We start from the raw sequence: 22,730 nt of genomic DNA on the forward strand, positions 1-22,730 counted from the left end.
GTGCCAACCACAGATTGGTGATCTCATTGTTGAAATTATTTGAGTGACTTAAAGGGACAGTCAACACTAAAATTATTATTGTTGATAAAGTTAGACAACGCCTTTAATACCCATTCCCCAGCTTTGCATAACCAACATTGTTATATTAATATACTTTATAACATTCAAACCTCTAAATTTCTGCCTGTTTCTAAGCCACTAAAGACAGCCTCTTATCACATGCTTTTTTATTTGCTTTTCACAGCAGGAGACTGCTAGTTCATATGGGTCATATAGATAACATTGTGCTCACGCCCGTGAAGTTGTACACAACACTGCACTAATTGGCTAAAATGCAAGTCAATAGATAATAAATAAAAAGTCATGTGATCAGGGGGCTGTCCAAAGATGCTTAGATACAAGGTCACAGAGGTATAAAGTATATTAATATAACAGTGCTGGTTATGCAAAACTGGGGAATGGGTAATAAAGGGATTATCTATCTTTTTAAACAATAACATTTTTTTAGTTGACTGTCCCTTTAAAGGTAAACAGAATTATTTCTCACATTTTCAGAGATTATGTGGCCCTCTGTCTCTTTGCTTTTCATATTCATCCCTTGGAGTCTGAACACAAGATGCAGCAGCATTTCTCCAGTAATAGCCACAACTAAGTATTCCTGCACAAGTTAAACACTTTTTGGATATTGAACTCAAAGAACCTACAATTGTTATAATTCAGCATAGTCTTAATTTAAGGATTAGAATTTATAAAAGGGCATAGATCCTTTTATATCCCTATGAACTCAAATTATTATCTGCCCTGTTTATTCAATACCAGTTGCTGTATAGAGCTAGCAATCATTCCCTCTCAGCTGCTTCCACCAGTCATGTACAGATAATAACCCACAGATTATCATATTCAGATACATATGAAATCAATAAATGGAAAAAAAAATTGACATGGTTCTCTCTCATTCCAGAAAATGCACACCTTAGGATTGTCCTTGAAACAGTACTCTGCCAAATGAGCTACTTTACTTTGTTTGTTTCTTATTCTTTTTATATATTTCCAACATTAAAGGGACAGTCTACACCAGACTTTTTATTGTTTAAAAAGATAGATAATCCCTTTATTACCCATTCCCCACAAACAGCACTGTTATATAAATAAACTTTTTACCTCTGTGATTACCTTTTAGCTAAGCCTCTGCAAACTGCCCCCTTATTTCAATTCTTTTGACAGACATCCATTTTAGCCAGTCAGAGTTGGCTCATCTGAACTCCACGTGCATGAGCACAGTCAGTGTTATCTATATGACACACATGAACTAACACCCTCTAGTTGTAAAAAAATGTCAAAATGCTCCGAGAGAAGACGCGGTCTTCAAGGGCTTAGAAATTAGCATATGAACCTTCTACAGTAGATTTAGCTTTCAACTAAGAATACCAAGAGAACAAAGCAAAATTGGTGATAAAAGTAAATTGGAAAATTGTTTAAAATTAAATTCTTTATTTGAATCATGAAAGTTTATTTTGGACTAGACTGCCCCTTTAAGTCCTAGGCTATAACTATTTTATTTTGCTTTTAAATGATTGTTGATATATTTTTTTGAGCTTTTGTATTCAATTGATTATATTAGCTTTAACAAAGCAAAATCTCTGATTTATATATTAAAATGTTTATTATCTTTTCATCAAGAAAGAATAATGATTTTACTAAAGACACAGAGTTGAGTATTTCTCACCTATCTCTTTAATTTTTTTCTCCCCTGGTTTAAATACGTTGAAATACACTTATTTATCGATATGTACCTTTAAAAAAAACATTTTTTTCTTTCAAGATTCAAATAGAAAATGCAGTTTTAAATAACTTTCTTATTAACTTCTATCATCTAATTTGCCTTGTTCTCTTTGTATCATTTGTTAAAAAGCATGTCTAGGTAGGCAAAGGAGCAGCACTGCACTACTGGGAGCTAGCTGCTTATTGGGTGCTGCATAAATATGCCTCATAATTTGCTCACCCGATTTAGGCCTAGTTTCCATTGTGACTGTATTTTCATTTGTTTGCGTTCTATTATTTAGATTTTTTTCCCATATGGAATTTAGCTGCTAAAGGCTATGGAGGAGACCCAATTATGTGATGAGATGGGAGTGGCAGATGCCATCATTAGTGGGCGGAAAGCAGCAATTGAGTCATTGCTGGACTCAAGGTTCTCAGATGACTATCGATCTAAAGCAGTCAATCCTGCCCTGGGAATCCAATGTAGTTTTGATGTGTGCGGCAGGAGGGGACTATAGAAATATAATAACGGAGTTAAAGTATTGCTTTAGCGCATCTAAAAATAAAAACGATGAATGAAGGTATAAAGATTATCATAGATTAAGAATAGGATTTAAGTGTGTGAATTTTACCACCACTTTAATGTAATCCTTTACCAAACAGAAAGTGTATTCTATAGATTTTATCTTGACTCTTCTTTGCTCACATTTATTTGGTTTCTCCCATTCTTTCTGTTCATGGAGTCTGTGGTTTACTATGCTGTACCATGTATCTGCTCTGGTATTGTATTTATTTAAATTTCTAAAGCTACTTAAAGGGATATTCCAGCCAAAATTGGAAACAACATGGATGCATTTCAGTAATGAACAGAAGCAATTTTGTAATATACATGTATTAGCAAAAATGCTTCTAATAAAGGCTATAGCTGTTTCAAAAGAGTATTTACATATGCAACGTGCACCAGCATTTTATACACAGTACTTTCTCAGAGAGCCTAAGGTGCTTGTACCATCTGGTAATGACTCAATTTGTTAAAGGGACACTCAATCAAAATTAAACTTTCATGATTCAGATAGAGCATGCCATTTTAAACAACTTTCCAATTTACTTCCATTAAAGGGACATGCCACCCACATTTGTTCTTTTATGATTTAGAAAGAGAATGCAATTTGAAACATCTTTCTAATTTACTTATATTATCTAATGTTTTATTCTCTTGATATGCTTTGATGAAAAGCATATCTAGATATGCTCACTAGCTGCTGATTGGTTGCTGCACATAGAAGCCTCGTGTCATTGGCTCACCATGTGCATTGCTTTTTCTTCAACTAAGGATATCTAAAAAATGAAGCAAAATAAATAATGGAAGTAAATTGTAATGTTTAAATTTCTATTCTCTATCTGAATCATGAAAGAAAGATTTTGGGTTTAGTGGCCCTTTAACTAAATGTGCAGTATTTTTATATTTAAACTTTGTGTATGCATTTGTGAATGGCTGATGGCTGTCTCATGGTACGTGTATGCATTTGTGATTGGCTGATGGCTGTCACATGGTACAGGGGGAGTGGAAAAAGACATAACTTAAAATTGTCAGGAAAAAAAAATCTACTACTCATTTGAAGTTCAGACTAAGTGCTATTGCATTGTCTTGTTATCTTGCATATGTTGATTATGTAAATCTACTGTGTTGACTGGTCCTTTAATTGCTGACATGACACAAGCCCCAGTGATGATCAGAGCAGCTGCAGTATTTAAAATGTGGGTGCAGTGACAATATCTAGCTATGCTTCACATGCACATGCACATGCAGAGAAAAATGTTAACACTAAAACAATGATAGCTTTTACTAGAAGCATTTTTGCCAATACAAATATGTTTCTATTCCAAGATGTAATTAATCTATGTGTATTTAAATGTTGACTGGGATGTCCCTTTAATGTTCTAAACTCATGTCACTAACTGTCTTTCTCATATCTCATCCTGGATGTCCTCTCACTACCTTAAAGGGACAGTCTACACCAGAATATTAATTGTTTTAAAAGATAGATAATCCCATTCCCTAGTTTTGCATAACCAACAGTTATATAAATCCACTTTTTACCTCTGTGATTATCTTGTTTCTAAGCCTCTGTAAACTACCCCTTATTTTAGTTCTTTTGACAGACTTGCATTTTAGCATCAGTGCTGGCTCATAGGAACTCCACGTGCGAGAGCACAGTATTATCTATATGAAACACATGAACTAACACCCTCTAGTGGTGAAAAACTGTCAAAATGCCCTGAGATAAGAGGCGGCCTTCAAGGGCTTAGAAATGAGTATATGAACCTTCTAGGTTTAGCTTTCAACTAAAAATACCAAAAGAACAAAGCAAAATTAGTGATAGAAGTAAATTGGAAAATTGTTTAAAATGACATGCCCTATTTGAATAATGAAAGTTTGTTTTGGACTAGACTGTCCATTTTAAGATAAATCCCCTCCAAAACTGAGCTCCTTATTTCCCCCCCTTCTTCCAAAATCTCCACCCCTCATTTCTCTATAACTGTCGATAACTCCATCATTACCCCTAACTTGTATGCCCAATGTCTTGGGGTCACCCTTGACTCAGATCTTTTTTTCACTCCTCACATTCAGTCCTTAGCTAAAGCCTGCCGCTTCCACCTTAAAAACAACTCTAAAATTCAAAATTTCCTTACACAATTAAGATTTTAATCCACTCTCTTATCCCTTCCCGCCTTGACTACTGCAACTCAATCCTTTCTGGTCTCCCTATCTGCCGTCTAGCAACTTTTACAATCCATAATGAATGCCTCTGCCAGGCTCATCTTCCTTGCACATTGCTTTTCATCTGCTGCATCTCTCTGCTTTCTCTTGCCTCCAGGATTAAACTCAGTAATCTGACTCTGACATACAAAGCCCTCAACTGCACTGCTCCCCTATATCTCAGAACTTGTCGCCAATACTTTCCCTCCCATCCCCTTCGCTCTGCTCACAATCTCCTACTCTCTTGTTACCTCCTGACATTCCCGTTTACAGGACTTCTCCAGACTGGCTCCCATCTTGTGGAACTCTCTGCCTCAGTCCACAAGCCTCTCCCCTAGTTTTGAAAGTTTCAAGTGCTCCCTAAATACTCCACTGTTCAGGGATACATACAACCTACACTAACCTTTCCTAACTGCATTGCTATCCCCTTGAACTCCTTAGCATGTAAGCCCATGAGCCCAGCTGTTTGTAGATCACCTTCATAAGAGCCGAGTACAACAGTACAACTCTCAGCAGGGACCTCTACCCATTTGATCCCTATAAATGTTATCTTGTACATGTTTATAGCGCTATGGAATCTGTTGGCGCTCTACAAATACCTGATAATAAAAACATGAGTCTAAGTCTAATGAAAGATACTGTTCTGTGAAGAATTTAGCGTATTCTAAATCTTATATATCTTATATATCTTTTTAAGTATGTACATTTTGTATTATGAACCCTAGATAACTAATGAGTTAATAACTACTAATGAGTTGATTACAGTCTATTGCTTGATAATTATCTGCCTGTACAGCTGCCGATGAGCTCTTTTTGATGGTGAAACAATGATAAATCACACATTTTTATTGTTTAATCATTAATTTTTGTGAAAAACGGCCCTAAACTTCTATTAGTCGCTTCTGATCACAATCCAAATTTGCATTGCTTAATGACACATTGTTGCCATTTTTCACTCATATATTTAATAGCTAAAAGGGCTTGATGAATCTCCAGATAGCACAGTTTATGTTATTACTCAGAAAGGTAAGGTTTTGGGATGTAATATTGGTTTTGAGCACTGACATTACTCTTGACATATAGGATTACATCAGCAAGAGATGTTCCCAAACAGATAAACATTACCTGCCCAATCAATGGAGGTTTAATAAGTACTTTTATACTAACAACAATTAGCAAAATCAATAACCCAACAAACACACATGCCTACTGTACCCATAATGCCCCTGTTCAAACACCTTAAAAAGACATACACACATCTCTATGTTTTTTCAACAGGTTAATAGCATCACTGCAAAAAGGGGTAACAATGAACATACAACCCCTTCGACATGTGAATTTAATCTCTAAACCACCCCCAAATTACCATTTCATTGTTTACAATTTTTGTAATACAAAATTGTAGATTAAACAATGCAGATGATTTTGTTTTTGGAGGGAACAATGACAATATTCAGGGTTATTTACTGAAGAAGAATTTTGTGTCTCTTTAAAAACACACAGACGTTTACTGCTTGGAAGCAGAGATGCTCATTGATCTTATTTGGGACTTATACAAGTCAGGATTAGAGGGAGTGTAATGTTTCATTAGAATGTTGCATTAAGGTATTGCACATGTAGAGAGGATCCTGTGAACAAAATCAGATGTAGATTTTTATATAAAGCAACCAAAAGGAGGTTTCTCTACATAGCCTCATATTGAAGAGGTCATCGTTTCCTACTTAGCCTGAAGAAGGTATATTGAACATTTATAAAAAGTTAACCCATTGTACCAGAATCACCCCCCAAACATGGCACAAGTAAGAAATAAGTCACACTTCCCTTTATAAGTTTAATTCAAGAAAATTGTTTTAAATATATACAACTTGAAAATCTGCATTAAGCAGATGAAATAAAAGCAGCCCTGTTTACACAGTGTTTACACACAGAGCTGCACATCCTCACCCACCCATGGCCATACGGTTACTCATCTCACAGGGAATTATAAAGATAATTCCTAAAAAGTAGCTCCACAACGCAACATTAGCCAAAGCAAACTTCTCTGGCCACTTTTACTAGACCACTACACTTTCCACCCCTGTGGGGAAATAAAAATACTGTCTTCTAGGCAAAGTTCTTCAATAAACAGGGAAAACAGCTGTCCATATCAAAGAGAAGTTTCTGTGTCCATGGCTTATCATTTCTGCCTCTTGTATATTTTACGTGCCAAACCTAAAAAGATTTCTTTTGACAAGCCATTTGCATGCTGTGAAACAAGCTGCTGAAGGCGCTGGTAGCTACTCTCCTCATACTCTCTATACGCAGCTGGTAGATCCAACTGCTCATACAACTGTTTCACACGCTGTACCTTTTCCTCATCATCCTGGCCATAGTTCTCCTGTGGGAATAACAAGCAAAGGATAAAAATTAAGAAAAATAATAAATTTAGAGGCCTTCTAATAAATTGAGAAGAGTTTGGACACACCTCAAGAACTTTCCTTTGTTCTGGCGTCACTCTTTGTAGAGCCTCAACAACCAGCCATGAGCATTTATTGTCTTGGATGTCTGTTCCAATCTTCCCAATAACAACAGGATCCCCATAACAGTCTAAATAATCGTCCTGCCAGGGAATGGTTACAGTTAAAACAGCACTCAGGAGAAACATGTCACATAGACCTCTTGATAACAGTAGTGAACGGAGAAAGACCTCACCTGAATCTGGAAGAATTCCCCCATTTCCAGCAAGATGGTCTTAGCATTGTTGTGCTCTTCTTCACCATCTATTCCGGCCTGAGGGTGATAAAATTAATTCTTACATTTGAGAATTCAACTATTGTTTATATAAACTGCTAAAAAGTCATTAGAATATATACATCTACAGAAAAAAAAAACCTCCACAATACTGTACAATTTTGATTGTTTTGGGTAGAGCATATTCATTAATGTCTCTCTATTATACATTCGGTAGGAAATATGGCAATTACGGGCAGATTTCGACTGACCACAGGTGGTTAAGGTTGAGGAGGAGTGTGCTTTTTTACCATTGGGTTTCACATTCGTGGACACAGCTTGCCACTTATGATACATCTGCTTATCTTACACATCTGTGAGCAGTTTGATTTGTCCAATAAAGATTTATTATATGTATATATTAAGATTTGTGTTACATACTACTATATACAGTGTTTAATGCTTTCACATTTCAGTTTATGTTTAAAGAAACGGAACTGGAAGCCAACTAAGACTGATTAATTTGGGTTGTGTGTGCTCTGTGTGCTTTAACTTTACTATTAGGATTGCTAATAAATCTACACAGAATTGCTACATAACAAAAACACGTTTAATTGATTTGCTTGGAAAAATGTTAACAGTGGAGTAGATCTTATTCCAGGTAAAAACTTTTTCTGAAAAAGTTTCTATTGAAGTCTTCAGGGACTCTCGCACAGACACTTAAAGCTGTTGTAGAATCTAATGCAATAAAGGAGACATTATACACACAGTTGCCACGTAACTGTGTTTATATCACAGATTTAAGTGCAACAGGAATATATGTCAGGACTGAAAAAAGGCCTGTCTAACTTTTTGGTCCACTTTAATGCATCCCTATTGGACTCCAAGGTATCCAGCCAGCAAAAGGGATGGATGGTTGCCATGTTTGTGGGCCTTTGTGTTTTATATTGATTTTAAAGAGACAGAATACCGTAAAATTTGTTTCCCCTTAATGTGTTTCCAATGACTTGTTATACCAGTCCCAGAGTATAACCTTTAGGTATATTTCTTTCATGTAATTGGCAAGAGTCCATGAGCTAGTGACATAAGGGATATACAATCCTACCAGGAGGGGCAAAGTTTCCCAAACCTCAAAATGCCTATAAATACACCCCTCACCACACCCACAATTCAGTTTTACAATCTTTGCCTCCTATGGAGGTGGTGAAGTAAGTTTGTGCTTAGATTCTACGTTGATATGTGCTTCTCAGCATTTTGAAGCCCGATTTCTCTCAGAGTACAGCGAATGTCAGGGTTGTGAAGGGAGTATCACCTATTGAATGCAATGGTTTTCCTCACGGGAGATCAATTTCATAGGTTCTCTGTTATCGGTCATAGAGATTCATCTCCTACCTCCCTTATTCAGATCGACGATATACTCTCATGTTCCATTACCTCTACTGATAACTGTTTCAGTACTGGTTCGGTTATCTGCTATATGTGGATGGGTGTCTTTTGGTAAGTATGTTTTCATTACTTAAGACACTCTCAGCTATGGGTTGGCACTTTATATATTAATATAAAGTTCTAAATATATGTTCTATTGACGTTTTTCTCTTTAAATTTTGCGGGCAAAATTAGGCTTGCGAGGGCGCAAAATGCAGACGTTTATTGCGTCATTCTTGGTGCGAGAATTTTTTGGGCGTGAAGTTACGTACGATGATGCATATTCGCCATTTCCGGCGTCTTAGTTGACGCCGAGTTCCTTGCTCAAGGTTGCGTCGTCAATGACGCGAGTGTGTCATTTACGGATGATGTTAGCGCCAAAAAAATTTCAGTTATGTTGTGCGTCATACTTGCCGCCAAATAATTTCATTATTTTAAACCCCATTCCTATGTGCCTCTTGCCTTAGAGGGCTATACTGTATGCATTTTTTTCCCATTCCTGAAACTGCCATATAAGGAAATTGATAATTTTGCTTTATATGTTGTTTTTCTCTTACATTTGCAAGATGTCTCAATCTGATCCTGTCTCAGAAACCACTGTTGGAACCCTGCTGCCTGATAACAGTTCTACCAAAGCTAAGTGCATTTGTTGTAAATTTGTGGAGATTATATCTTCAGCTGTGGTATGTAATAGTTGTCATGATAAGCTTTTACATGCAGAGAATGTGTCCATCAGTAATTGTACTATGCCTGTTATTCCTTCAATATCTAATGTACAAGATATACCTGTGAATATAAAAGATTTTATTGCTGATGCGATTCAGAAGGCTTTGTCTGCCATCCCGCCTTCTAATAAACGTAAAAGGTCTTTTAAAACTTCTCATAAAGTTGATGAAATTTTTATTGACCGACAACATACTGAATTATCTTCATCTGACCAGGATCTATCTGATTCAGATCATCCTTCCTCAGATATTGACACTGACAAATCTAATTATTTATTTAAAATGGACTATATTTGTTCCTTGTTAAAAGAAGTGTTGATTACATTGGATATTGAGGAAACTAGTCCTCTTGATATTAAAACTAGTAAACGTTTAAACTCTGTTTATAAACCTCCTGTGGTTACTCCAGAGGTTTTTCCAGTTCCTGATGCTATTTCTGATATGATTTCTAAGGAATGGAATAGGCCTGGTTCTTCTTTTATTCCTTCTTCAAGGTATAAAAAAATCGTATCCTTTGCCAGCAGTTAGATTGGAGTTTTGGAAAAAGATCCCCAAAGTTGATGGAGCTATTTCTACTCTTGCTAAACATACTACTGCTATTCCTATGGAATATAGTACTTCTTAAAGACCCTTTAGATAGGAAACTTGAATCTTATCTAAGGAAAGCTTATTTGTATTCTGGTCATCTCCTCAGGCCTGCCATTTCTATGGCTGATGTTGCAGCTGCATCAACTTTTTGGTTGGAAAGTTTAGCGCAACAGGAAACGGATCCTGATTTGTCCAGCATTGTTCGCTTGCTTTAACATGCTAATCATTTTATTTGTGATGCCATTTTTTATCTCATCAAAATTCATGTTAAATCTATGTCTTTAGCTATTTTAGCTAGAAGAGCTTTGTGGCTTAAATATTGGAATGCTGACATGGTAGTCTAGATTACTATCTATTTCTTTCCAAGGTAATAAGTAATTTGGTTCTCAGTTGGATTTGATTATTTCAACTTTTTTTGCCTCAGGATAAAATACCTAAGGGTAAATCTAAAGCTTCTAAACACTTTCGTTCCTTTCGACAAAATAAGGAACAGAAACCTAATCCTTTCCCCAAAGAATCTGGTTCCAATTGGAAACCTTCTTCAAGTTGAAGTAAATCCAAACCGTTTAAGAAACCAAAGCCAGCCCCCAAGTTGCATGAAGGTGCGGCCTACATTTCAGCTCAGCTGGTAGGGGGCAGATTAAGATTCTTCCAAAACATTTGGGCAGATTCTGTCCAAAATCATTGGATTCAGAGTATTGTCTCTCAAGGGTACTGAATAGGATTCAGAGTAAGACCTCCTGTGAGAAGGTTTTTTTCTCTCAAGCATCCCAGTAAATCCAGTAAAGGCTCAAGCTTTTCTGAAGTGTGTTTCAGACCTGGAGCTTTCAGGGGTAATCATACCAGTCCCGTTTAAGGAACAGGGTCTGGGGTTTTATTCAAATCTATTAATTGTCCCAAAGAAAGAAAATTCATTCAGGCCAGTTCTGGATCTGAAAATTTTGAATCGTTATGTTAGAGTGCCAACTTTCAAAATGGTGACTATAAGGACTATTCTGCCTTTTGTTCAGCAAGGGCATTATATGTCTACAATAGATTTACAGGATGCATACCTTCATATTCCGATTCATCCAGACCATTATCAGTTTCTGAGATTCTTTTCTAGACAAGCATTACCAATTTGTCGCTCTTCCGTTTGGCCTAGCGACAGCTCCAATAATCTTTTCGAAGGTTCTCGGTGCCCTACTCTCTGTAATCAGAGAACAGGGTATTGTGGTATTTCCTTATTTGCACGATATCTTGGTACTAGCTCAGTCTTTACATTCTGCAGAATCTCAAACAAATCAACTAGTGTTGTTTCTTCAAAGACATGGTTGGAGGATCAATTTACCAAAAAGTTTTTGATTCCTCAGACAAGGGTCACCTTTTTAGGTTTCCAGATAGATTCAGTGTCCATGACTCTGTCTCTAACAGACAAGAGACGATTAAAATTGGTTTCAGCTTGTCAGAACCTTCAGTCTCAGTCATTCCCTTCACTGGCTATGTGCATGGAAGTTTTAGGTCTCATGACTGTAGCATCCGATGCGATCCCCTTTGCTCGTTTTCATATGAGACCTCTCCAGCTTTCTATGCTGAACCAATGGTGCAGGGATAATACAAAGATATCACAATTAATATCCTTAAATCCCAATGTTCGACTCTCTGACTTGGAGGTTAGATCACCATTGTATAGTTCAAGGGGTCTTTTTTGTTCGTCCAACCTGGACTGTGATCACAACAGATGCAAGTCTTTTAGGTTGGGGAGCTGTATGGGGATCTCTGACAGCACAAGGGGTTTGGAAACCTCAAGAGGCGAGGTTACCAATCAATATTTTAGAACTCCGTGCTATCTTCAGGGCTCTTCAGGTGTGGCATCTGTTGAAGAGAGAACTGTTCATTTGTTTTCAGACAGACAATATCACAACTGTGGCATATGTCAATAATCAGGGTGGGACTTGCAGTCCCCAAGCCATGAAAGAAGTATCTTGGATACTTGCTTGGGCGGAATCCAGCTCCTGTCTAATTTCTGCAGTTCATATCCCAGGTATAGACAATTTGGAAGCGGATTATCTCAGCCGTTAGACTTTACATCCGGGGGAGTGGTCGCTCCATCCAGATGTGTTCTCTCAGATTGTTCAGATGTGGGGTCTTCCAGAAATAGATCTGATGGCTTCTCATCTAAACAAGAAACTTCCAAGGTACCTGTCCAGGTTCAGGGATCCTCAGGTGGAAGCAGTGGATGCGTTAGCAGTTCCTTGGTGTTACCAACCTGCTTATATCTTCCCGCCTCTAGTTCTTCTTCCAAAAGTGATTTCCAAAATCACCATGGAACAATCGTTTGTGTTGCTGGTAGCTCCAGCATGGCCTCACAGGTTTTGGTATGCGGATCTTGTTCGGATGTCCAGCTGCCAACCTTGGCCACTTCCATTAAGGCTAGACCTTCTGTCTCAAGGTCCGTTTTTCCATAAGGATCTTAAATCATTAAATTTGAAGGTATGGAAATTGAACGCCTAGTGCTTAGTCATAGAGGTTTCTCTGACTCAGTGATCAATACTACGTTACAGGCTCGTAAATCTGTTTCTAGGAAGATTTATTATTGAGTTTGAAAGAGTTATATTTCATGGTGTTCTTCTCTTAAATTCTCCTGGCATTCTTTAAGAATTCCTAAAATTTTACAGTTTATTCAGGATGGTTTGGATAAAGGTTTGTCTGCAAGTTCCTTAAAAGGGACAAATCTCTGCTCTGTTTTATTTCACAGAAAGATTGCTAAGCTTCCTGATATTCACTGTTTTGTACAGGCGTTGGTCCGTATCAAGCCTGTCATTAAATCAATCTCTCCTTCTTGCAGTCTTAATTTGGTTTTGAAGGCCTTACAGGCTCCTCCTTTTGAGCCTATGCATTCTTTGGACATTAAACTGCTTTCTTGGAAAGTGTTGTTCTTTTTGGCCATCTCTTCTGCTAGAAGAGTTTCTGAATTATCTGCTCTTTCTTGTGAATCTCCTCTTCTGATTTTCCATCAGGATAAGGCAGTTTTGCGGACTTCATTTAAATTCTTACCTAAGGTTGTGAATTCTTACAACATTAAAGGGACAGTCTAGGTATTATTAGTTGAAAGCTTAACCTAGGAGGTTCATATGCTAATTTCTTAGACCTTGAAGGCCACCTCTTTTCAGAATGCATTTTAACAGTTTTTCACCACTAGAGGGTGTTAGTTCACGTATTTCATATAGATAACACTGTGCTCGTGAACGTGAAGTTATCTGGGAGCAGGCACTGATTGGCTAGACTGCAAGTCTGTCAAAAGAACTGAAATAAAGGGGCAGTTTGCAGAGGCTTAGATACAATAATCACAGAGGTTAAAAGTATATTATTATAACTGTGTTGGTTATGCAAAACTGGGGAATGGGTAATAAAGGGATTATCTATCTTTTAAAACAATAAAAATTCTGTTGTAGCCTGTCCCTTTAATAGAGAAATTGTTGTCCCTTCTTTGTGTCCTAATCCTAAGAATTCTTTGGAGAAATCCTTGCATTCTTTGGATGTGGTAAGAGCTTTGAAATATTATGTTGAAACTACTAAAGATTTCAGGAAGACTTCTAGTCTATTTGTTATCTTTTCTGGTTCTAGGAAAGGTCAGACGGCTTCTGCCATTTCCTTGGCATCTTGGTTAAAGCTTTTGATTCATCAGGCTTATTTGGAGTTGGGTCAAGCCCCGCCTCAGAGAATTACAGCTCATTCTACTAGATCAGTCTCCACGTCGTGGGATTATTAAGAATGAAGCTTCAGTTTATCAGATTTGCAAAGCAGCAACTTGGTCTTCTTTGCATACATTTACTAAATTCTACCGTTTTGATGTATTTGCTTCTTCGGAAGCAGTTTTTGGGTGAAAAGTTCTTCAGGCAGCTGTTTCAGTTTGATTCCTCTGCTTATGATTTAAGTTTTTTTTCCTTTCATTTATGAGAAACTTATTTTTTTGGTTGTGGATTTAATTTTCTCAACGGAAAATGGCTGTTATTATTTTATCCCTCCCTCTCTAGTGACTCTTTTGTGGAGTTCCACATCTTGGGTATTTCTATCCCATACGTCACTAGCTCATGGACTCTTGCCAATTACATAAAAGAAAACATAATTTATGTAAGAACTTACCTGATAAATTAATTTCTTTCATATTGGCAAGAGTCCATGAGATCCACCCTTCTTATGGTGGTTTTGATTTTTTTTGTAAAAAGCACAATTATTTCCAAATTCCTTTGTAGATGCTTTTTACTCCTTTCTTTTTCACTACTTGGCTATTTGTTAAACTTAATTGTGGGTGTGGTGAGGGGTGTATTTATAGGAATTTTGAGGTTTGGGAAACTTTGCCCCTCCTGGTAGGATTGTATATCCCATACGTCACTAGCTCATGGACTCTTGCCAATATGAAAGAAATTAATTTATCAGGTAAGTTCTTACATAAATTATGTTTTTTTTAATATGGAATAACCTCTCTTTTTTTTCTCTCTCAATTCATTACACATAAAAATTGGCTGACGTTGTAGAGAAATAAGACCTCCTTATTACTGTCTACACAGGCTCCATTATCTTATCCCTGTCTGTATACCAAAGCCAGATACTTAAATGGACACTCAAGTCAAAATGATTCATGATTAAGATAGAGCATGAAATTTTAAACAACGTTACTATTCACTTCCATTAACAAAATATTTACCCTTTTTGAGTCACCAGCTCCTACTGAGCATGGGCAAGTATTTTTTGTATAGGTGACAGATTCAACAGGCAAAACCAGGCATTCAAAATGACAAAATAAAGATAAACAAGTTGAAAACAATTAATACACTCCAGAAAGTAAAATTTAACACATTAAATGGGAAAATATGTTACAGTACGTTAACGAGTAGGGCTCCACTTATTTTAACCTTAAATAGACATATTACACTAGATATTTCTTTGCATAAATGTTTTGTAGATGATCCATTTATATAGCCTATACAAGTTTTTTTTTTTAAATGTTTTTATAGTTTTGCTTATTTTTAAACAACATTACGGTGATTTTCAGACTCAACCAAGCCCAAAGTTTTAGAAGTATACTAAATGTATACCTATTCCAGCTTGCTCCTGTTTGTGTAAATAGTCTTTTCATATGCAGAGGAAGGGGGTTGTTGTCTCTTTTTGGTATACAACCACTTTCAGTGGGTGTTCCAGCTTACCTTTTCAACAGAGCTAAACTGTGAAATAAATGTGATGCAATATAATAAAAGTACAAAAAGTTCATATAAGGATATGTGTGGTCTTCCTTAGAATCTCCGGTCTTCTGATGTTTCTTATTTCATCCTCATAAAAAGGAAACAAAAATGTACCACATAGTGTAACTCTGTAACACTATTCAGGAGATAGAGAACACTTGTATTCAAATGGTTACTCACATGGGTTGGAGCTATAGCCAAGCTCAGGGAAATGAGCACACCCACTTTATACTGGTGGGTAAACAGTTACTCTCACAGGATAATAGAATAAAAAGGATTTATTAAAACATAAGTCAGTGGATAGGAAAGCAGAAGCCTTGACAAAGCTTAATAGCGAAACGTACGTCGGAAACAGTATCTCTCCATTGCGTCTGTTCAATTATCTGCACACCTGAGGGAGGAGCAACCTACGCTGGTCACAAGGTGGACGGTTTTGCGGTTAAGCTTCTGCTTTCCTATCCACTGACTTACAGCATTGGGCTTCGCTTATTAGAGCAATAATAGACACTTTGTTGCTTTATTCTCCTGTTTACGGTGTATATGCAGTTCTTGTGACGCTTTTATATATATGTTTTAATAAATCCTTTTTATTCTATTATCCTGTGAGAGTAACTGTTTACCCACCAGTATAAAGTGGGTGTGCGCATTTCCCTGAGCTTGGCTATAGCTCCAACCCATGTGAGTAACCATTTGAATACAAGTGTTCTCTATCTCCTGAATAGTGTTACAGAGTTACACTATGTGGCACATTTTTGTTTCCTTTTTATGAGGATGAAATAAGAAACATCAGAAGACCGGAGATTCTAAGGAAGACCACACATATCCTTATATGAACTTTTTGTACTTTATTATTTTGCATCACATTTATTTCACAGAGCTAAACTGTATCAGTATCTGTGCATATTATTCTTTATAGTAGTGTCTATTACATGCAGTTATATGAAAACTGGTGTATACTGTCCCTTTAAAATGTCCTGCTCGTGTGTGGTATTAGATATAATTTTGTATCATCTATTAATAAAAGGTTAAGTGTTGTGCACTTTGCAGTATTCATCTATCTTCTCTTTTTATGTTCTACTTTGGGATATTTTTGATGTATGGCAAAACAGTGTGATGTTGGTATGAGAAATGCATACTATGTATTATGACCAGGAAGGCCATGCATCTTTCAAAACTCACCATATACATGGCAGAAGCCACAGGCAGATAAAATGAATAAAAAGCTGTCTTGTACTTGACAATGGCTTTATACCTGTAGGTGAGAAATAGGCACACGTGAGATGTTTGCAGGTGCTCAGTAACACACTCTATGTTCCCAGTGAGATCTGGAAAACAAATGTATAATTGTGTAATCATAAACTCACCTATTCTCTGTATATTTGTTTAAATCCACAGCTGTGCTCAGATCCAGTGCCTGACCCAACTCAGTCTGATAAGAGGTCTGTAAGAGAGCAAGCAAAGATAAGCAAACAGGGGTCAGAGATAAGAGCTACTGTAATGATCAATGTGTATCCTTAGTGTCCCCCTGTAAGTAAATCTACTTTGCAGTCTGAAAAAGTCACACTCCCATGTATTACTTCTGTACCAGCTTGGATAGGTTGACTGTGTGCCTGTAGCAAATCCTTAGCCGATACATTCAAATGGCTGTGTTTGCTTGTTTTCAAACACAAGGAGACGTTCAGACATTTTTACAATGCCCCTTATTTTTAGTTTTGGCTTGTCTAGTCCATTGTAAGTAACAAGAAATTTGTCTTTACACACAAAGTAAATATTATGTAAAGTTTATAAAAAGAACTTGACGATAAACCTTCCTCCAAACCCTCTTGGAGAAAAAAGACAACATTCTAGGAATCCTATCTACTCCATGAGTAGCCCATGGATTCACACCAATAGAGATATTAACGCCATATCTTATGATAAATTTGACTAGTAACAGGCTTTCGAGCATGAATCATGGTAACAATGACCGAGTCAGAAAAACCCTGTTGGATAATAATAAGTGTTCAATCTCCAAGTAGTCAGTTTCAGATAAACCAGATGTGGGTGAAAAAGGGGCCTTGAATTAGAAGGCCCTTCCTCAACGGAAGCCTCCAAGGTAGCAGAGATGACATGTCCACCAGATCGGCATACCAAATCCTACAAGGCAAAGTCGGTGCTATGAGGATCACCGAAGTTCTCTCCTGCTTGATTTGAGCAATGGCAGCAAAAATGGACATAGAAGTCCACACTAAAGATAAGAGCTACTGTAATGATCAACGTGTATCCTTAGTGTCCCCCTGTAAGTAAATCTACTTTGCAGTCTGAAAAAGTCACACTCCCATGTATTACTTCTGTACCAGCTTGGATAGGTTGACTGTGTGCCTGTAGCAAATCCTTAGTTAATACATTCAAATGGCTGTGTTTGCTTGTTTCCAAACACAAGGAGACGTTCAGACATTTTTACAAAGCCCCTTATTTTTAGTTTTGGCTTGTCTAGTCCATTGTAATTAACAAGAATTTGTCTTTACACACAAAGTAAATATTATGTAAAGTTTATAAAAAGAAAAATTATGCTTACCTGATAAATGTATTTCTTTTTTGACACGATGAGTCCACGGATCATCATAATTACTAATGGGATATTCACCTCCTGGTCAGCAGGAGGAGGCAAAGAGCACCACAGCAGAGCTGTTAAATAGCTCCTCCCTTCCCTCCCACTCCAGTCATTCGACCGAAGTTAGGAAGAGAAAGGAAAAGCCAAGGTGCAAAGGTGTCTGAAGTTTACAATAACCCACAACCTGTCCAAAAACACAGGGCGGGCCGTGGCCTGACAAAATGATTGTACATCTGGAACATCAACCAGACGTTTGTGTAACAAAAAAGAGAGTCTTTACCCCTTAAAGAACTTGACGATAAACCTTCCTCCAAACCCTCTTGGAGAAAAGACAACATTCTAGGAATCCTATCTACTCCATGAGTAGCCCATGGATTCACACCAATAGAGATATTAACGCCATATCTTATGATAAATTTGACTAGTAACAGACTTTCGAGCATGAATCATGGTAACAATGACCGAGTCAGAAAAACCCTGCTTGGATAATAATAAGTGTTCAATCTCCAAGCAGTCAGTTTCAGATAAACCAGATGTGGGTGAAAAAGGGGCCTTGAATTAGAAGGTCCTTCCTCAACGGAAGCCTCCAAGGTGGCAGAGATGACATGTCCACCAGATCAGCATACCAAATCCTACAAGGCAAAGTCAGTGCTATGAGGATCACCGAAGTTCTCTCCTGCTTGATTTGAGCAATGGCCCGAGGAAGTAAAGCAAACAGAGGAAAAGCTGGAGAACACTTCCGGATGGAGTTCCCACTCCCCTAGATGAAAGGACTGCCTGCTCAGGAAATCCGCCTCTCAAATGTTCCACCTCCGGGATGTGGCTCGCCAACAGGTAGCAAGAACGGGCCTCCGCCCACTGAAATTTTGGATACCTCTGTCATCGGTAAGGAACTCCCCTGATGATTGATGTAAGCCACTGACGTCATGTTGATCAACTGGAACCTGATAAACTGGACCAGAGCTAACTGAGGCCAGAAGAACATTGTAGATCGATCTCAGTTCCAGAATGTGAATAGGAAGAACAGACTCTGGCTGAGTCCAAACCCTCTGAACCCTTAGGGAGCTCCAGACTGCTTCCTTAGAAGGCTGGCGTCTATTGTCACAATCACCCAAGATGGTCTGAGAAAGCAGGTTCCCTGGGAGAGATGATCCAGAGACAACCACCATTGCAGAGAATCCCTTGTCTCCTGCTCCAGTAGTATTCGAGGAGAAAAATCTGTATAATCTCCAATCCATTGCCTGAGCATGCTTAACTGCAGAGGACTGAGATGGAACCGAGCAAACGGGATGATGTCCATTGCCGCCACCATCAGCCCGATTATCTCCATGCACTGAGCACTGAAAGCCTAGGAGTGGACTGAATGGCTAGACAAGTATCGATAATCTTCGAATTCCTGACTGCTGTCTTCATTAATATGGAATCTATTATGGTTCCCAAGAAAGTTACCCGGTGCTTGGGACTAAGGAACTCTTTTCCAAATTTACCTTCCACCCGTGAGATCGCAGGAAGGATAACATTATGTCTGTGTTAGAGCTGCAACAACTAATCGTCATAATCGATAATAATATAAAAATAGTTGTCAACGAATCTCATAATCGATTAATTGGTTTGCAATTAGTTGGTCTGTGCACAACACCAGCTTCTTCACTCCAATGAACTCCTGCATATGGTATTGTGTTTTATGGTTATGTCCTTAGCCTATAGGACGTCTACTTTTCACTTTTTCAGGACAGTATAAGTTTACAACTACCCCTTGCTTATGTGCAACCCAGATATAATAGTCATCATTTGGATTGTTTATATTAAATCTGGTTATTTGGAACTATGCTTTTCATGATATAGTGTATATAGTGTTTACACCTTGCCCCTAGATTGATGGGAGTTATTTAAATTGATGTGAACTATTATCTGTTTGCACAATTATTAGCAGATCGCTTGCTATTGCTGATTATATGTACTATATAAATAAATGTGTAAGACTTTGTCCTGTTATTGATACACAGTCCTTAGCGCTTTTGATTTTGTTTTTTATAGTTTTTTTTTATATTTTTAATAAATTGTGATAATATGTACCAGATTCAACCTTTATAAGTATATATTCGTTATTTTTAGAGCGGACTAGATATTTCCCCTAACCTTATAGCTGGTTATTTACCATTGCATATAGATATTCAAGATATTTTTATGTTAGAATGAAGTCAAGGGTTACTTTATTGAGAGGCCCCTTGCCAAGGTAGAAAACACTTAGCATTGGTGAAGAGCTAACAAAGATAAATATCCCACTTTGGTGAAATTGGCAAAACCCTACTTATACACCTCAACAGCCTTTTCTCTGCTGCAGGAAATACAGCTGCAGAGAACCAGCCTTAGCCAGAAGCATATGGACATGTTGAGATTTTTGCATGTCAATGCAAAGTTTCTGAAAAAGTGAATAACAATGTTATTAACAGTGATAGTCTAACTCTTTCTAGTTCTACCTCTTTTCAAATAGTTTGTGGTTTTGTTTAATTATAAAACTGTGCTCAGCTGCTTAAAAATTGAAGAAACAGTTGTGTTAATGTAAAGTTTTAGTCTGAAGTTTATATTTGTAACACTCATTATGTGGATTTTATTTAAAACATAGAAAACTATTATTCATTCTCTTTTTATCCGATTAATCGAAAAAATAATCGGCCGATTAAACGATTATGAAAATAATCGTTAGTTGCAGCCCTAGTCTGTGTGAAATCTTGTTTGCTGTAAGGATGGCATCTGGACTAGGATGACATCCAGATAGGGCACCACTGCAATGCTCCGTAACCAAAGCACCGTCAACAGCGATCCCAGAGCCTTTGTGACAACTCTGAGAGCTGTGGCAAGACCAAAAGGAAGAGCCACGAACTGGAAACATTCGTCTAGTAAGGCAAACCTTAGAACTTGAAACGATTCTTGTGAATAGCACATGAAGGAACGCGTCCTTTAACTCCACTCATAAATTGACCCTCTTGGATCAATGGAAGAATGGAACGAATAGTTTCCATCTTGAAGGACGGTACACTAAGAAATTTGTTTAAACTCTTGAGATTTAAAAAGTGGTCTGAAGGTTCCCTCTTTTTTGGGAACCACACCGACTGGGATAAAAAACCCAGACCCTATACCTGTATTGGAACTGGGACAATCACTCCCAGGTCTAAGAGGTCTCCTACGCAGTATAAGAACGCCTCTCCACTTGACTGATCTGCAGATAATCTTGAAAACAGAAACCTGCCTCTGGGAGGAAAACTATTTAACTCTAATTTGTATCCCTGGGACACTATTTCTAATGCCCAGGGATCCTCAACATCTCAAACCCAAGTCTGAATGAGGAAGGAAAATCCGCCCCCTACAAAATCCGGTCCCGGATCGAAGACATTTCCTTCATGTTGTGTTTGATTCAGCAGCAGGCTACTTGGATTTTTTATTTTTTTTTGGTTGAAATTCTTTAAATAATTTCAAAAGAGATTATTTCCATCAAGCCAGGACCTAACAAGTTATTCCCCTTGTAAGGAATCTCTAAAAGCTTAGACTTAGAGCATCCATCCCTAGAACAAGGCTCTAACCATAAGGCTCTGTGAGCTGGAACAGAGAAACCTATGCTCCCAGAGTGATAACTTGAAAGGAAGAATTCGAAATAAAGGAATTAGCCAATTTGCTTTTAACCTATCCTGGGTTTTATCCAGGGAAGTTTCTGACTTCGTAGCATCAGGCCAATATGCCGTCATACTTGTGATGGTAGCAAAGTACACAGCTGGTTGCCATTGTAAGCCCTGGTGTACATATTTATTTATTTATTTTTTTACTTTGTCCATAGGACCTTTGAAAAACCCAACTATCCTCTAAGGGTATAGTAGTTCTCTAGCGAAGCTGGAAACTACTTCTTCCACCCTAGGGAATATTTGCCCAGACTCCGTAGCTGAGTCGGCTATGGGGAACATGTTTTTAAATATAGGGAATGCTGTCTCTTCCATTCCTTATAACTTACTGGAGCACTAGGATAGATTACGCCAGTAGTGTCGGAGTCGCCCAGGGTAGCTAAAACCTCCTAAAGTAACCAATGGAGGTGTTTAAGCTAAAAAAAATTAAAGAAAAACAACCTCAGGATCAAATAAATATAATATTCATCTGAGTCTGAGAATTCTCTCTCAGATAATACCGAAGTATCTTCCTCTGTCAGTTAACAGGGAAGAACCATTCGGAAAAGGCACTACTGAATCAATCAACCTAAATGATTGAAAATAATTCCTCTAGTAATGTTTTTTCTACCACGTGGGAAAAACATGAAATGCAGAGTAACTCCAGGTGGAGTGTGAGAGGACACTGCATGAGGGCCATAAAAAATTTGTGAGACACTATAGGAGAAAATTGTGGCATAGATTGACCATTGTCAACAGAAAAAGAGAGAAATCTTATAATAAAAATTAACACATAAAAAACGTTACTGTCTCTTTAAATTTAAAAAGTAACTATTTTTTGTGTGCTCGTTCCACCCTATCACAAAGGATGAATTAAACAAATAAACAGTTGAAATTCTTTTAATAAAAAAAAAAAAAAAAAAAAAAAAAGATAAAAAAACGTTTCTGTCTCTTTAAATTTTAAAAGTAATTTCTTATTTCTGAGCGCAGAAACAAGCAAATTAGCATGTCAACATTGCCTATGTCTATAAACATTGTCTTGTGCCGCAATTCCAGATGGTAAATAGCAAGGAACCGCAGGGCACTGCATGCGAGTAGAAAAATTAATGCACACTTGTTTAATCACCCTGCCTCACATATAGCAGAATAATGGAATAAAAGGAACTTAACCAATTGCAAATAGAATCAGCATATGGCAAGTGGTACTGTCCCATTAAATTTTATAAAGAAATGCATCTTAATTATTATTAAGTCAAGCATTGAAGATGTATGAGGAACTTTCCATCTATACCC

The 22,730-nt window shown here is 37.5% G+C and overlaps 1 protein-coding gene across 2 annotated transcripts in view; it reads right to left on the reverse strand.

The window, feature by feature from the left end:
- Window positions 1-6,339: 6,339 nt before the first annotated feature.
- Window positions 6,340-22,730, reverse strand: part of FDPS (farnesyl diphosphate synthase) — a 39,120-nt gene continuing 22,729 nt past the window's right edge. For both annotated transcript variants that reach the window (XM_053703246.1, XM_053703236.1), the window contains exons 6-10: window positions 16,556-16,632; window positions 16,371-16,443; window positions 7,214-7,291; window positions 6,987-7,121; window positions 6,340-6,899 (exon numbers count right to left, since the gene is read on the reverse strand). In XM_053703246.1, coding sequence (XP_053559221.1) covers window positions 6,699-6,899; window positions 6,987-7,121; window positions 7,214-7,291; window positions 16,371-16,443; window positions 16,556-16,632 — 564 coding nt within the window. In that variant the 3' untranslated portion in view covers window positions 6,340-6,698. The remainder of the gene's footprint in view (window positions 6,900-6,986; window positions 7,122-7,213; window positions 7,292-16,370; window positions 16,444-16,555; window positions 16,633-22,730) is intronic.

Source organism: Bombina bombina, chromosome 1 (assembly GCF_027579735.1).
Source record: "Bombina bombina isolate aBomBom1 chromosome 1, aBomBom1.pri, whole genome shotgun sequence".
Taxonomy (NCBI): Eukaryota; Metazoa; Chordata; class Amphibia; order Anura; family Bombinatoridae; genus Bombina; species Bombina bombina.